Source organism: Mirounga leonina, unplaced genomic scaffold (genome assembly GCF_011800145.1).
Source record: "Mirounga leonina isolate KUSES-001 unplaced genomic scaffold, KU_Mleo_1.0 Mir_153, whole genome shotgun sequence".
Classification (NCBI taxonomy): domain Eukaryota; kingdom Metazoa; phylum Chordata; class Mammalia; order Carnivora; family Phocidae; genus Mirounga; species Mirounga leonina.
The window spans coordinates 29,193,994-29,211,521 of record NW_023270387.1 but is presented as its reverse complement, the minus strand read 5'-3'; the positions used below and the strand labels follow the sequence as shown (position 1 = coordinate 29,211,521).

Below are 17,528 nucleotides of genomic sequence, written 5' to 3'. Positions count from 1 at the left end.
ACCATATCTAACTAGGTGATAAGATCTTGTTATAGTGCAATGGTTCAAATTTAGGTCATGTGATATAATTTGATTATAAAAATGTGATTCATTTCCAATGGTGTCATTTGAGGAAGTTCATTTGACTAATATTTGTCCACTATCAGTAAGAGCCTTGACTATATCCAGATAGTTGAGGAATAGTAAGACACAGAGTGCTCCATGCCAGGCTTTGCTGTCATACCTGTCAGAAACAAGCAACCAAATTGCTATACCTTCTCTGATTCATATGACCCATAAAGGCACCTTGGAGACACGCAGACTGTAGGTAAATGTCTGAAGACATTGTTCATGGCACCTTGTATTCCCTCCCTTTTACACACACACACACACACACACACACACACACACACACTAGGAATTTGCCAATCAGCATATACGGTACTTTCTCTGGCATAGAGAGAGCAGTAATCCTTACTCTCTCTTAAGCCAGAGTCTCTTTTCTCCCTTCCAACTGAATATGAAGAGTCAGAAATAAAATTTGTTATTATTTTATTCATATCTGCCTAAAGGCACATTTGATTAGAGAATGAGAATATGCTAAGGATTAGGCATTTAGGTAAATCAGTCATTAAATATTTTGAAGACTTTTTAAAGCCTAAAAATAGGCATCATGTGGATATACTATAATATTCATAACAATTTCCTTTTTTATTTTTTAGGTTATTTTTACATTTTTGCTATTGTAGGCAACACTGATATTCTCAACATAAATCTTCCTACTAAAAAAAATGCTTGTAGATGAACTCTAACAATCCTAGAAATGTATTATAACACAGTCTTACAGCATGGGTTCATTTGTAGTTTGTATGTATGAACCACTCTTCCTTTTCTCAAACAGGATGATCTAGGGAGAAAAGAAAGTCTGACAGTAAGAAAGTGTAAGCCTATTCAGTATAGGATGAGAACGACACTGAATTGAATTTTGGGGATGAAGGCAGATCTCAACGTTTATGAAACATAAAAGCAGGGGTAGGGATGACTCACCTCATTGTCTTCTGGATGGAGCCAAGCACCAGGAAGGTAAAGTGTTTCCTGAGGTCCAATAATTGAATATCGCCCAAGGTTACGTCCATTGATGAACGCAAATCCAGAATTCCAGGTCTGGAAGGAATGGAGTCTTAAGACATAGGAACAGATTCACACTGGCAAGGTAAAACCTAAGGCACTTTTGGGAGTGAGAGCAAGACTCAATGCTTTGTGGCACTGAAAGTGGCAGTGAGTTTAGAATGGGATATTCTAGAAACTCTACTAAGCTGTAGCTGGTGTAGGGATGACAGAAAAACATGAACCAAACCTTTAATGCTAATGCTACTGTTGTTCCTGACCCATGATATATAATGCTATGGTTTTTTAAAAACAGTTGTTCTGTTTCCAGAGATAAGTATTAGGTAATAAAGATGAATGCTAATTCTAAGAACCATTATAAAAGCTATACATTTTTAAAAATCTGCTTGCAATACAATAATGAGTGACAGGACCAAGATCTAGGCAAAGAAAACTGAGAGACAAGAAGACATTGAGAAAGTTTTTCCAATAGAGGCATCTGCTTATTTGGGAAGAGATGGCTGAGAAGCTGAGCAGAACATTTTATAGCTTCACAAGCTTAGGGAACAAAAACTGAATACCAAGGAACCTTATTAAATAATTTACATTGTGGGTTGTGATCCTGAGGGCCTATACCCAAGGAGAAGAGTCAATTAGAAATAGTCTGGCCATTGTATAGAAGCCTTGATTCAAATCATTTCCATCCTCATAATTGTAGTAAGGTGATTACTAGTGCACTTAATCAACTCCAGAGATGGATGTAAATTCTCTGACATCATCTTAGGCTTTAAGTTATTTCTAGCATTTTTCATATATAATTTTTGGAACTCAAAAAAATCAAGCAGATGGGGGTGGGGAATACAATATAATAAAAAAAAAATACAAGGAACAACAGACAATAAAAATAGATGCACAGGTGATGCAGATAATGGACTTATAAGTCTCAGGCTTTAAAAGAATTGCCTATTAGTATGCTCATAGGGATCAAAGACAAGAGCTAAAATTTTGACAGAGAAATGGAAACTATAAAAAAGTCTAAAGTTAGAGAATGAAAATTCTAAAATTAAAAAATGTAATAATTAAAATTAATAATTTAACAGATGTTTTGAATAGCAGACTAGATACAACTAAATAGAGAATATAGCTAAATATAGAATTAATAAAGTGAATAATAGGAAAGAAAGTTTTCAAAATTAAGCTCAGAGAAAAGAAGAATGAGAAACAGACAAGACAGGAAGAGACAAAAGGAGATATAACAAAATGGTTCTAACATAAAATTGGAGCCTCTGAAATGCTCCAGTTAAAAAACAAAGATTGCTGGACATTAAATAAAGCAGTTATATGATATTTATAAGAAAACTTTCTGAAATATAAAGGAATTGTAAAAATAAAAGAATAACAGAAAACGATAAAATAGATAAACCTTAAGCGAAAGGAAGTTACTATAGCTCTATTAATATCAGAAAAATTTGACATTAAGGCAAGAAGCACTATTAGAGATAAAGAGGAACCATCTCCTGATAATAAAATTCTTAATCTACTCTGAGTGATAATGATATATAGAAAAGCTAAAGTATAGATTCAGAATATATAAGCAAAATTGATGAAATAACAGGAGAAATAAAATTTAAAACCATAATGGAAAATTTTCAAACAATGTTTCAATAGCTAATAGATAAAGCAAACAGGATTCACTAAAGACATAAAACATTTAAAATAAGGTAATTAACAAAGTTGAACTCATTGACATATATAGAACATTGATCTAATACATGCAGAATATACCTATTCTTTCAAGTATACATAATAATCTTTATAACTTTGATCCTATATTGGACTAAACAAACGTTATATTTTAAAGCTCTCAGACCACAGTGCAAACAAGAAATTGATAACAAAAAAAATTACTATAAAGTATCCAAATATTTGGAAAATAAGAAACATGTACACTTCTAAATAACACAGAGGCCAAAGCAAAAATCATGAGGAAATTCGTAACATATTTGAATTGATTGGTGATGAAAATAAAACATATAAAAACATGGAGTATATATCCAGAATAGGCAATTCCATAGACACAGGAAGAAAATTATTGTTTGTCAGGGGCTGAGGGGAAGGGAAGATGGGAAGTAAGTGCTTAATGGGTACAGGGTTTCCTGTTAGAGTTATAAAACTGTTTTGGAACTAGATATAAGGAAGAGTTGCATTCATTGTAAATGTACCAAATACCTCTGGATTGTTCACTTTAAAATGATTAATTTTATGTTAATGTAAATTTCACCTCAATAAATGTTTTAAACTTATGGGATACAACCAAATTCATAGTTAAATGAAAAATCACCTAAATTCATATGTTAAAAAGAGTAAAGACTAAAAGTCAGTTATCTAATCACCCATCTCAAGAAATTACAAAAAGAAAGAAGATAACTCCTAAGATAAAAAGTAGAATAAACAAAATACACCTTCAGAGTGGCTAGTATCAAATAAACAAACAAGATATAGCAAGTGTTGGCAAGGATGTGAAAATGGAACCCTCATGCGCTGTTGGTGGGAATGCAAACTGGCACAGCTACTGTGGAAAACATTATGGAGGTTCCTCAAAAATTTAAAATAGGATTACCATATGATCCAATAATTCCACTACTGTGTATATACCCAAAGAAAACAAAAACATTAATTCAAAAAGATATATGTACCTCTGAAACAAATAATACATTATATGTTAAAAAAAAAAAAAAGAAAGAAAAAGATAGCAGGAAGGGAAAAATGAAGGGGGGGAATCAGAGGGGGAGACGAACCATGAGAGACTATGGACTCTGAGAAACAAACTGAGGGTTCTAGAGGGGAGGGGGGTGGGGGGATGGGTTAGCCTGGTGATGGGTATTAAAGAGGGCACGTACTGAATGGAGCACTGGGTGTTATATGCAAACAATGAATCATGGAACACTACATCAAAAACTAATGATGTAATGTATGGTGATTAACATAATAAAATTTTAAAAATGTAAAAAATAAATAAATAAATAAAAAGATATATGTACCTCTGTTTATTACAGCATTATTTATATTAGCAAATATGGAAGCAACCCAAGTGTCCATGGAGAGATGAATGGATAAAGAAGATGTGGTGTGTGTGTGTGTGTGTGTTTGTGTGTATATATATATATACACACACAATAGAATATTACTCAACCACAAAAAAGAATGAAACCTTGCCATTTGCAACAATATGGATGGACCTAGAGGACCTAAGTGCTACGTGAAATAAGTCAGACAGAGAAAGACAAATACCATGTGATTTCACTCATATGTGGAATTTAAGAAACAAAACAAACGAACAAATGAAAAAAGAGACAAATGAAAAAACAGACTCTTACATACAGAGAACAAACTAGTGGTTGACAGAAGGGAAGTGGGTAGAGGGATGGGTGAAATAGATAAAAGAGACTGTGAGTACACTTATATTGATGAGCACCAATGTATACAATTGCTGAATCACTATATTGTACACCTGAAACTAATATAACATGATGTTAATTATACTTGAATAAAAAACTTTAAAATGCAAAATAATAGGACTACATGATAGGGGAAATTATTAGTATTTAAAAGTTGTGGGGCACCTGGGTGGCTCATTCAGTTAAGCATCTGCCTTTGGCTCAGGTCATGATCTTGGGGTCCTGGGATTGAGCCCTATGTCAGGCTCCCTGATCAGCAGACTCTGCTTCTCCCTCTCGCTCTCCTCTGACCCTCCTCCCGACTTGTGCTCTATCTCTCTCTCTCAAATAAATAAACAAAATCTTTTTTAAAAAGTTGAACAATTAAAATAATATGTATTAGAAACATACTAAAATGTTTAATATATTTTTATTTTAAAATAGTTTCAGATCTATAAAAAATTTGCAAAGATAGTGCAGGATTTCACAAAAAAACAAAATAATATGAATAATAATAATAAAGAAATGGCAGAAATGAAACAGAAAAAAACTATATAATATGGTAAAAGTCACAGCCAACCATTGATTCTTTGAAAGATTAATAATTTGGTAATGTTCTGATGAAACTTATCAAAACAAAAAGAGACATTACTACAGATGACCTAAACATTAAAAATGAACAATTTAAACATAACACATTGAAAATTCAAAGGAAATGGAAAAATTCCCAGAAAAATAAATTTTATTAAAACTAACCTTTTTTTTAAAAGATTTTATTTATTTATTTGAGAGAGAGAGCACGAATCAGGGGGAGGGGCAGAGGGAGAGAGAGGGGCAGAGGGAGAGAGAGAAGCAGACTCCCCGCTGAGCAGGGAGCCCGATGCAGCGCTCGATCCCAGGACCTTAGGAACATGACCTGAGCCGAAGGCAGACACTTAACCGACTGAGCCACCCAGGCGCCCCTAAAATTAACTTTTTTTTTTAAGATTTTATTTATTTATTTGAGAGAGAACGAGCGGGGGGGGGGGGGGGGACAGAGGGAGAGAGAGAAGCAGGCTCCCCGCTGAGCAGGGGCCAGACATGGGGCTCAATCCCAGGACCCTGGGATCATGACCCGAGCTAAAGGCAGACGCTTTACCGACTGAGCTACCCAGGCGCCCCCCTAAAATTAACTTTTAAAGAAACAAAATCTGACTAGTACTTTAATTTTGAAGGAATTTAATCCACACTTACAAACTTTCCCACAAAGAAAAAGCCAACCCTAAATAGCTTCACTAGTAAAATCTACCAAACACGTAAGTAATACCAGGCTTACACAGACTCTACTTCCCAAATCATTTATGGGGGTCTTAAAACGTGGTACCAAAACATGACAAAGATGTCTCAGTCACAAACATAAACACAAAAGAAGTCTTAATATTTATAATAGCCAAACACTGGAAATAATACAAATGTCTATCAGCAGTAGGATGGTTAAATAAAGTATGGTATTTTATGAAATGGAACCCCATACAATAGTGAAAATGAATAAATCACCACAACATCACTTAATGGTTGAATCTTAGCAAAAAAGAAGCCACATGAAAAAAGATGCTATACAATTCAATTTACATGAAGTAAAAGAGGAAGCACTGAATTGGAGTGTTAGAAGTCAAGATAATGTTTCACTTTTAGGGACAAGGAGAGACAGTGATTGGGAGGGGTGCTGACAATATTTTATTTTTTTCATCTCAAAAGAAGTACATGGTGTTCACTTTGTGATAGTTTATTGAATTGTGCATTTATTATGTGCATGTATGTCACTATGTGTGTTTATATATAAAAAGCTATACGAGGTATAGTATTTTTAAAAAGCAAGTTGCAGAATATAATTTAGGGAGTGAACCCATTAGTGTAAAAAGTAATTGTGTATATGTTTAGGCAAAGTTATATATGAAATCCCACAAACTGTTGGTGTCACCAGCCTAACCCCCTGAATTCAGGAAATTTCTAGTAGAAGCTTCTGCCTGTCAATGTTATCTTTTAGGAACTAAACTCCTAGAGGCTTCTGCCTAGCTGTTGATTTTACCTTTTAGAAAGGAACCAATGGTAAGCGCTGTGAATTGTGCAAGACTTTTGAATCTCAGATCTGTACCTCTGAAACAAATAATGCAATATATGTTAAGAAAAAAAAAAAGAAGAAGAAGAAGAGAGTAGCGGGAGGGGAAGAGTGAAGCGGGGGAAATCGGAGGGGTAGACGAACCATGAGAGACGATGGACTCTGAAAAACAAACTGAGGGTTCTAGAGGGGAGGGGGGTGGGAGGATGGGTTAGCCTGGTGGTGGGTATTGAGGAGGGCATGTTCTGCATGGAGCACTGGGTGTTATGCACAAACAACGAATCATGGAATGCTACATCAAAAATTAATGATGTAATGTATGGGGATTAACATAAGAATAAAAAAAAAAGGAACCAATGGACTGCCAGAATAGAAAAAGAAACATTTGAGGGCCACATCTGTGCAGATGAACCAGAAAGTGCCAGAAGTGACCTCAGCCTCATGATGATGTTAAAATCCCCTTCTAAATATTCATCCCAAGCCCTAATAAAAGGGTCTGCTTTCCCATCTTCAGGGAGACAGAACTTTGAAAATTATTCCCCACAATCTCCTTGTTTGTATAAATAAATGACTTGTGAGGCAACTCCATTTGGTGTAGTCTGTCTATAACTCAGCAAGGAGCAGCCACTTTGGTCCAGTGACATGGGTAGTGTGGTAGTGTTTAGTTCTGAAAAGTAGAAAGGAATTGGAATGGAGGGTGTGTTGGAAGGAGAAACTCCATCATTTGCTCTCTCTATCTTATTATTTCAGGTTTTCCATTGTGTTTTGATTTATTATTTTTTAAATAATGATACATTAGGAAGACTGAGAAATGTTGGAAGTCTTATTAGAAATGAGGAAGAGAAAAAGAAGGAAAATGGGGAGACATTCCTGCCAGGAACTCTATGGCTTTGCTTTAAAACTCTTTTGAAAAGAAGAAGTGGTTGGGACACCAGAACAGATGAGGGCAGCTCACCTACCAGTAGACTCAGGAAGGTGTCCTTGGGTGAAGAGTCAACCTTCAAGGTACCAAGGTAGAAGGCAGGGCCCAAATAGCTCTTTGGGACAGGCCTCCAAGTGGCAAAGCGGAGCCTGGAGGAAGAACAGAGCCTTGAAGAAGAGAAAAGACCCCTTCTCCACTCTAGTGCCAACACCTAGATTTCCCCACCCAGGGACTAGGATTCTGATCCAGGGAGATATATTAGACTAGAAGCATTAAAATCAGGAGTCAGAAGACTTGTTCTGGGGTTCTAGTCCTGACCCCAAAGCACTCTATAATCTTGGGTAAATCATTTCAGTTCTCCAAATCTTAGCTTTTAATCTGCAAAGTAAAGAGTTTGACATCTGTAAGCCCCCTGATCCTTCCAAGTGCTTATTGGGTGTAAGGAGGAACATACCTTTCAAAGAAGCTCATTGTCATTTCCAGAGAATAGATAACAAAACCATTTAGGGGAACGTTATTGATGGTAACTGATCCAGTTAATCCTGCAGGTGAGGGTAGGAAAAAATATGGACAGGGACTGGACATTCTCCAGTGTCTGGGATAAAGAAATGCTGACTGTATATGCCTGTGACAAGGAATCAGCCAGGAGGGCAAACAGTTGTCTGACCTGCTATGACCAAAAGTTTCCTGTTGTATGGTTCCATATTACTAAGAAAGCTTCCCACTTAGTATCAGAACTTTCTCTGAAATTCCCAGTGGGAGACTGGACCCTGCTCTACAATAGGCCAGGGCCCAATCTAACTGTTCTGCTTTTCTACCCAGGAGACCTGAAGAAGGCAGGACAAAGGAGAGGGAGTCTTTGGTCCTGGGACCTAGGTATCCCACTGCTCAAGGGGCTCATTTTCTCCTCCCAACTGCACATTGCCCCAGTCTTAGGATCCAAGTAACCACAAAAAGAGATTACAGCCTATTTTCTACCTTTCCGCTGATCTTGAATTTTCCATGAAAAATTGACTCGTCCTTGATTCTCTACCAGGATCCTTAGAAGTCGACATTCCTAAAAAAAAAAAAAAAAAAAAAAAGGAAAAAAAAAAAAGAAAAAAAAAAGAAGGAAGTTGGCATTCCTGCTTGGGATAGACCAGTTCACAGAGACTACATGGCCTCGCAGAGTTTTTACGCTAGAACCCATTCTTTTCTCTGAGTCCCAGATGGAAAGACAAGCAAATGGGAGAAAAGGGGGCTCCAGAGTGCAGCAGTCCTCCTCTCTCATAAGGACCCTTTGTGTTCCTGTTCCAAATGCAATCTTCCCTTTCATTTGCTGGTCTGCCTTAGGAAAGGCAGAGAGACTCAGCTGTGCACCTTTGATCAGAGGCCCAACCAGGGGCTGATGTTTGACTCAGGGCCTAATGGGTCCTAAAGTTCCATTTACACTGAAGCATGTATGTTGCAACTCTGCTACGCCTGGCCCTGGGAGATGCAGTTACGTTTATAGCCCTAAGTACTTGTTGATGGAACCCCAAGTGAGAAGTAATACCAAAGGGCAGTAACAGAGGAAGGAGGTAGTCTATCTCAGGACCAGGCTATGCTTGCATTTGAGTCAGAGGTCTAGGGAAGCACCCAGACTCTTGAATCACATACCTTGATTTTAGGAATATTCAACTCCTTAGTATGATCATCCAGAAGTCCTAAACTTATCTCATTCAAAAACACCTGCAAAAGAAGAGCCAGCATCAGACTTACAGGCCCACCTGAAGAAAGAAGAGAGGCTCTGGTTTAGGAAGCAGGTCATTTTGAAGAAAGACACTAGCCTTGGTGATCACAGATGGCTAGAAGCTGAACGGGAGGACCTCATAGGCTTAAGTTGTGATAAAGCCAAAAACAAGTCTCTTTGGTTTGACTTTATATTCCCAAAGCCTCACAAATAGTAGGTGCTTGAAAATACCACCTATAGTAAAGTTGACCAATGACTACTCTCCCCAATAACAGAGTCAGGTTCAGGTTCTGCTTACCTTCATAGATAGCCTGTTGACACCTACCTGTGCTGTATCTTGAACATTAGCGTGGAGAGAACCTCCAGAGCAGATGGAAGTCTCATAAAGCACGAATCCATAGGACTGGCCATTTCCACTGTTTATAGGGAGGTTCTCCATGTTGACTGGTGTATTAGATATAACTGGCTATGAGAGAGACATGAGCCAGGGTGATGAGAAATTGGGATCCTTCTTCCTTAGGCCCTTGTCATTTTTTGTTGTACCTCCTAATGGTCCCCAACGGTTCTTTGGATAAGAAATACTAAAACAAGTGCTATATGATAATTGCATCATCTGCACTGACCAGGAAACTCAGGGGATAACAGGAGCATTGTAGAGGGAACAATTGTTGTAATCATGAGAATTAATGAAGTGAATAAATTGTATTTTAACATAACTGAAGTCAAATAAGAATTATGCACTAAAGCAAACTTTAGTTAGCATCTACAATGTGCCAATAACTATATTTATATAAAACAGTGATAGCAGAGATGAAGCTAATATGAATTCAAGAGTCAACATTTTTCAAACAATTTTCACCTTTTCTTCAAAATAGAACAGGTAGTCTAATTTTAAAGGGAGAATATGGACATATAAAAGTTCAGTGATTTGGCCTATTTGATGGTGAAGAAGAGTCAGAAGCTCAGTTTTATGGGTTCCTGGCTCTCAGTCTTTCCCATATGGATCATGCAGCCCCACCTAAGAGCATCTACCAGATGGTTCATCTGAGCAGAGAAAGAGGATCCTCTAATATCCTGCTTTCCCCCACCCCCACTCATTCTTCAAGTTCAAACCCCTTTATAGTCTACCCAGGGAAAAAGTTTGTGGTTCTTACCCCATAGTTCTAAATTTGGACAAAATCTAAAAGATTTATTTTCACCCTTCCCAATAAAAAGTCCTTGAAGGAATCTCTACTCTGTGGCCTAAAGCCTTCTCCCCCATGCTCCCAATAGCCAACCCCCCATTCCAGTGCCAGATAATACTCACCTCATTTAAGTACTGTAGGACATCCCACAGTGGCAAGTAAAGGGATGGTTTCACAGAAGGATACTTAGCCTTGGGAATGAGCTTGGGTAAAGCAGGCAGAGGCATCGCTGAAATGAAAACAAGCCATGGGGCAAAAAGTGCCTGAAATAACTACTGCCTTCTCCAAATTTCCCCATCCCTACCCATGAACTCTCATATCCCAGAGGCAACAAGAGAAATGGGTTCTATCCTAGCATATGTGTATACTTCTCCAAGAGTGATAAGAAACTGGAAATAACTAAATTGGAACGAGTTTTGTATGCATGGATAGCTATAAAGTAATGTTGGTCATATGGACTGAGGGCTCTCAGGGAGCAAGAACTCTGCCTTGTGCCTCTGACAATGCTCACTTTCTAGCACATAGTAGATTATTAACTTTATTTAAATAAATAAAACTAAATAGGATGGCTTTTGCTATTGTATGTGAGGGTTCCATGCCATCATACTAAGAGCTCTACAAATAGTAACATACTTAATCTTCACAGTCATTATAGGAGATGAATATCATTGTCTTCATATTTCAGTGAAGAAATAGGCTTCAGGGGCTTGAAACACTCAAGCAAAGCCACTCATCTTTTAAGTGGGAAAACTGGGATTTGAACTTAAGGTTGCCCTTGGCCTTAAGGCTCCAAGCTTTTGCCCATGGGGGAACTTTCCCTTCCCTCACCCTTCCACTTCATGAGGAGAGCCATCCCTCAAATTAAAATGATTGCTGAGTACCTAAGACAGATCTAAAGAGTCTTCGAAGCTTGAAATATTTTTCTGTGTAATCCCCAGCCTCTGTCAGCACAGCATCATAGTCTGCAAGACACCAGAGTGTTGTCACTGACCAGGCAATCATCCACAACAGACCCTGTTTCAGCACTGCTGGCATGAGATGGGCCAAGGCTACCAGAGGGAGATAGAAGATACATCTTCCCCACCCCCTGGACCAGTGCATCCCAGCTGTGTGTGTGTGTTGGGGGGGGTGTGTTATGCCACTCTGGGAACACTCCCCACAGCCCTTCCTGGGGATCTGAGGCTGCCAAGCACTGGACTCATCCTTCTGTTTTACTTTCCAATGTACACCCTTTTCTTCCCTCAATCTGGATTGCCTAGGTATGTCTATCAGTGCCGGCAACCACCATTTGTATTCTGTGTGTCTTAGAAGGTTCAAGTCAAGGGGTCAGTATATACGATGAGTGAAGCAGGGCTCTAGGTCTGAGGCACCCCATCTACTGCAATGACAGCCTGTTGGGGGCATTATGAACATCACAGAAGAAAGGAAAATAGATAGGAATATCCTGAATGCTCAGCATAGGTTATAAGTCAAGAATTCCATGATGTTCAGAACGTGCTTTTGGAGCCTCCTCTGTAAAGCTCCAGTACGACTTATGCTGGAAGGTGACCATACCAGCAAGCACTTGCCATAGCTAGTGACAACAGCTCTGTGCCTCCCAAAATATGTGGCCCCATTCATGAAACCAAAGTTGGTTCCACCGTGGAACATATATACATTGAAGGAGATCTCAGATGTGATAAATTTGGACACAGTTTCCTCAACATCTGTAAAGGAGGAAGACAAGAACACAGGGAAAATTAAAAATTAAGACAGAAGTCTCTGATGAAATCTTATTCTCAACCCCACCCCATGATCAACTTAACTGTTTTGTGTTTCAACCTCCACTGAGATTCTAACCAGAAAATAGGTGGAATTGGCCAAACTATTCCAGGAAACCAAGTCTTATCAATATCAAGAGCCTTTTTAAAATTATTTTCCCCAGAGTATGGACATAATTTTGGCTCCATGTTATATCTATTAAATAATAGCCTAAAACCCTTATGTCACTTAAATATCTAATGTTCATTAAATTTTTTGAAATTATACAAATAATTAGTATAATCTCATTACTCCCTTCTAGGGTAATATAAAACCACTGCAATAGTCCACAAGTAGCTGTTCCCAATCTTTAGCCAGAGGAACTCTTATTTTTTCACCATGATTTTAACAGGTATGATCAACTTTCCACTTGCCATCATAGGGAGTTTGTTAAAAGGTAGTCATATATGGGATTCAATTCTGGCTGTGCTCTTTACTACTTGCATTAACTTGAACGGCCTATTTTTCTCTCAGAGCCTCTGCTTCTTTATCTGTTAAATGAAAGTCCTAATTCCTACTACCTCACAGGACTGATGAAAGAATATAAGTAAGAAACATACCATAGTGCCTGACACAAAAGCGATAAAACTTGTTTGTTGGTGTTGGGTTTTGTTTTGTTTCAGCCCAAGCAGGCTTTCCTAAGTTACCCGGTATTTTTCATTGGTTTGCTTTACTTCTGGTACAAGGGAGCTTATTTTCATAGTATTGACAGCAGAATATATTTAGTAGCAAAATACTTTTATTAAGTCAACATCTGCCAGGCACTGTTCTGAATCGTTTACCGCATTTAATCCTCACAACAACCCTATGAGGTAGGTTACATGATAATTCCTGTTTTCGATGAGGACACTGAGACTTAGCAGACAAGGAAAGCTGTCTTGGATCATGCAGCTAGTCATGCAGACTAGTAGAGCTGAGATTGAAATCCTGATCTCTTTGGCTGCAGGATCCATGCTTTCAACCATCATTGCATGTTGTTTCCTGACAATGACTACCACTTAGTTGACAACACCAGAGCAGTGGCCTGTGCATTTACCAGAGATTATTAAGACTTTTAGCAAATGCATTCCCTTCTTCAGAGATGTTGCCTTTCCAAGACCCTTTCCATGACCACCTTGCCTCACCTCTGCAGGCCTGTCCCTGTCTTTTCTGTCACTGCATCTGTTTGTTTGCTTCAAAGCACTTGTTAGATGTGGAACCCTTGATTTACTTCTTAATTATCTGTCAACTCTACTAAATAACAAGCTCCCTGGGGGTAGGAACCAGGTCATTTTTATTCATCAGTATACACTCAAACCTAGCCAAGTACATATAGGTATTGAATGAATAGTTATGGCTGAATGAGCTAATTAATTAGAAAAGAAATGTATGAATGATCCATGACTCAGGACCACCTCTACTTGGGGTTCAACACTGCAAAACACTTACCCTCAGGATTACCAACCATATGTTCACCTCCCCATGTGTCAAACCAGCCGACCCAGAATTCCATGATCATAATGGGCTTATTGCTCTAAAAACAAACCAAATCAAATACCAAGTCTGAGAAAATGTAAAAAGAAAACCAGAAAAGCTAAACACAACAGATGAGAATTTAAGAATCATGCTGTTCACTTTTTCAAAATTCAGTGCTTCGTTCTCCCTCCTCTCCCATCACCCATCATACATTTACCATCACCCATAGCTTTGGTTCCTCCACCTCTCCTAAACATTCATGCTGTCCATACTCCTTATACTTTATGTGCCTCACTGCTGTACCTGGATATCACCATCTATGATTCCAACCTTGTCATATGTGAGGCTGGTTTTAAAACAATTGGCTTTGGATAAACAAGGACCTGACTATAATTCTTGACACAGATACTGAGGTTCACATATACCAAAGACCCACAGCTAATATCATCCTCAAAAACTGAGAGCTTTTCCTCTATGATCAGGAATAAGACAGGGATGTCCACTCTCACTATTACTATTTAACATAGTACTGGAAGTCCTAGCCTCAGCAATCAGACAACAAAAAGAAATAAAAGGCATCCAAATCAGCAAGGAAGAAGTCAAACTTTCACTATTTGCAGATGGCATGATATCTACGTAGAAAACCCAAAAGATTCCACCAAAAAGTTGTTAGAACTAATACATGAATTCAGCAAAATCACAAGGTGTAATCAACATACAGAAATCTGTTGCATTTCTATTTGCTAATAATGAAGCAGCAGAAAGAAATATAAAGAACCAATCCCATTTATAATTGCACCAAAAACAACAAGATAACTAGGAATAAACCTAACCAAAGAGGTAAAAGATCTGTACTCTAAAAACTACAGAACACATATGAAAGAAAATGAAAAAGACATAAAGAAATGGAAAAACATTCCATGCTCATGGAGTGGAAGAACAAACATTGTTAAAATATCTATACTACCCAAAACAATCTATATATTCAATGCAATCCCTATCAAAATACCATCAGCAATTTTCACAGAGCTAGAACAAACAATCCTAAGATTTTATAGAACAACAAATGACCCTGAATAGCCAAAGCAATCCTGAAAAAGAAAAGTAAAGCAGGAGGCATCACCATTCCAGACTTCAAGTTATATTACAAAGCTGTAGTCATCAAGACAGTATGGTGCTGGCATAAAAACAGACATATAGATCAAGGGAACAGAAGTGAAAACCCAGAAATGGACCCACAACTTCAACAAAGTAGGAAAGGATATCCAATGGAAAAAAGACAGTCCCTTCAACAGATGGTGTTGGGAAAACTGGACAGCAACATGCAGAAGAATGAAAGTGGACCACTGTCTTACACCATATACAAAAATAAATTCAAAACAGATGAAAGACCTAAATGTGAGACAGGAATCCATCAAAATCCTAGAGAACACAGGCAGCAACCTCTTTGACCTTGGCTGTAGCAACTTCTGACATGTTGCCAGAGGCAAGGGAAACAAAAGCAAAAAAGAACTATTGGGACTTCATCAAGATAAAAAGCTTCTGCATAGAAAAGGAAACAACCAACAAAACTAAAAGGCAGCCTATGGGATGGGAGAAGATATTTTCAAATATCTGATAAAGGGTTAGTATCCAGAATCTATAAAGAACTTATCAAACTCAACACCCAAAAAACAAATAATCCAGTTAAGAAATGGGCAGCAGACATGAACAGGCATTTTGCCAAAGAAGACATCAGATGGCCAATAGACACATGAAAAAATGCCCCACATCACTTGTCATCAGGGAAATACAAATCAAAAGCACAATGAGATATCACCTCACACCTGTCAGAATGGCTAAAATTAACAAGTCAGGAAACAACAAATGTTGGTGAGGATGTGGAGAAAGGGGAACCCTCTTATACTATTGGTGGGAATGCAAACTGGTGCAGCCACTCTGGAAAACAGTATGGAGGAGGTTCCACAAAAAGTTAAAAATAGAATTACCCTATGATCCAGCAATTGCTTTACTAGGTATTTACCCAAAGGATAAAAAATACAGATTCAAAGAGGTACATGCACCCTGATATTCCTAGCAGAATGATCAACAATAGCCAAATTATGGAAAGAGCCCAAATGTCCATCAACTGATGAATGGATAAAGAAAGTGTGGTATATATATACAATGGAATACTACTCAGCCATCGAAAAGAATGAAATCTTGCCATTTGCAACAATGTGGATGGAGCTAGAGTGTATTATGCTAAGCGAAATAAGTAAGTCAGAGAAAGACAAAAACCATATGATTTCAGTCATATATGAAATTTAAGAAACAAAACAGATGAACATATGGGAGGGGGAAAAAGAGAGAGAGGGGGAAGCAAATCATAAGAGACTATTAATGTTAGAGAACAAACTGAGGGTTGATAGAAGGAAGGTGGGTAGGGGATGGGCTAAACAGGTGATGGGTATTAAGGAGGGCACCTGTTATGATGAGCATTGGGTATTATATGTAAGTGATGAATCATTAAATTCTACTCCTGAAACCAATATTACATTATATGTTAACTAACTAGAATTTAAATAAAAATTTGAAAAAAGAAAAACCTGAGGCTCAGAGGTCCCATTGCTGGTAAGGGCAGAGCTACAACTCAAATCCAGGTCTAAGCCAAACTATCAGCTACTAAGTTATACTACCTATTAAGTATTTCATTCATTTTCTCCATATCTTTATTTAAATTTTATTCTACCTCATCTGTGTTGATCCATTGTAATTATTTTTATTTATTTATTTTTATTTCTAACAATTCTTACTTTGTATTTAATAAACAATTTTATATATAACAATTCATAAATGTTATTATGTCTTTATGGATTGTACCTTTTATTTATATAAAGCAATTATCATATTAAAATGACTAATGATTATCAAACTTCTACTATGTGCTGAGTACTGTTTGAAGTATTTCACTTACTTTGTTCTGTGTAACAAACTGTAAGATAGATATTACGAGTCTTTATTCTACAAATGAAGAAAATGAGGTCAGATAACCCATCCAAGTTCATTCAGCTAGGAAGTGCTAGAACTGGGATTTGAACTCAGCCAGGCTAGCTCCAGACTTCACACTCTTTTTTTTTTTTAAGATTTTATTTATTTAGTTGCTAGAGAGAGAGAGAGCATAGGTGAGAGAGAGTGAGCAAGAGTACAAGCAGGGGGAGCTGCAGGCAGAGGGAGAAGCAGGCTCCCTGCTGAGCAAGGACCTAGATGCGGGACTCGATCCCAGGACCCTGGGATCATGACCTGAGCCGAAGACAGCCGCTTAACCAACGGAGCCACCCAGGAGTCCCTCCAGACTCCACACTCTTAACCATTACACCATATTGCGTCTGGAATATTACCTAAAACCAGAGGAGAACATATCAAAGCAATTCCATTGCTCAAAACTTCTGAACTAACTCTTGCCTAAAAACATAGGCATCTCTTTTAAAATTCATATTATTGGTGTCAGAGGCCATAGGCTTTCAGTCTGATACCTGCATTCCACTTCTAGCCTGACATTTTCAATGCTACTGAAAAATGCAGGTTCTTTTTTAAAAAGTTGACATCTCCACAGCAGGAGGGGCAATTACTGTCCCATGTATATTACAATAGAAAATTATGGTGGGCTTCTCTTGGGGAATATGTCAGGCATTCATATTGTGCATTCTCAGTTTTACTCCTGGAGTCCTCCAGCATCCTGCCATGATCAAAAATGGTCATACTGTAAGCCTGAAGACCTGTCCTCCAAAGCCTTTTCTTAGCTGATCCCTGGAGTTGAATACTATGTTTTCTAGATCCTATGTGTTCTTCTATC

The 17,528-nt window shown here is 37.9% G+C and overlaps 1 protein-coding gene across 1 annotated transcript in view; it reads right to left on the bottom strand.

Moving 5' to 3' along the window:
* Positions 1–679: 679 nt before the first annotated feature.
* GLB1L3 (galactosidase beta 1 like 3) overlaps positions 680–17,528 on the bottom strand; it is a 74,943-nt gene continuing 58,094 nt past the window's right edge. Inside the window, 12 exon segments of the mRNA XM_035009450.1 lie at positions 680–886; positions 1,027–1,143; positions 7,581–7,692; positions 7,998–8,085; positions 8,522–8,600; positions 9,182–9,253; positions 9,580–9,720; positions 10,561–10,667; positions 11,320–11,400; positions 12,007–12,144; positions 13,667–13,742; positions 14,817–14,870. Of these exon segments, the coding sequence (XP_034865341.1) occupies positions 821–886; positions 1,027–1,143; positions 7,581–7,692; positions 7,998–8,085; positions 8,522–8,600; positions 9,182–9,253; positions 9,580–9,720; positions 10,561–10,667; positions 11,320–11,400; positions 12,007–12,144; positions 13,667–13,742; positions 14,817–14,870 (1,131 nt within the window). The 3' untranslated portion in view covers positions 680–820.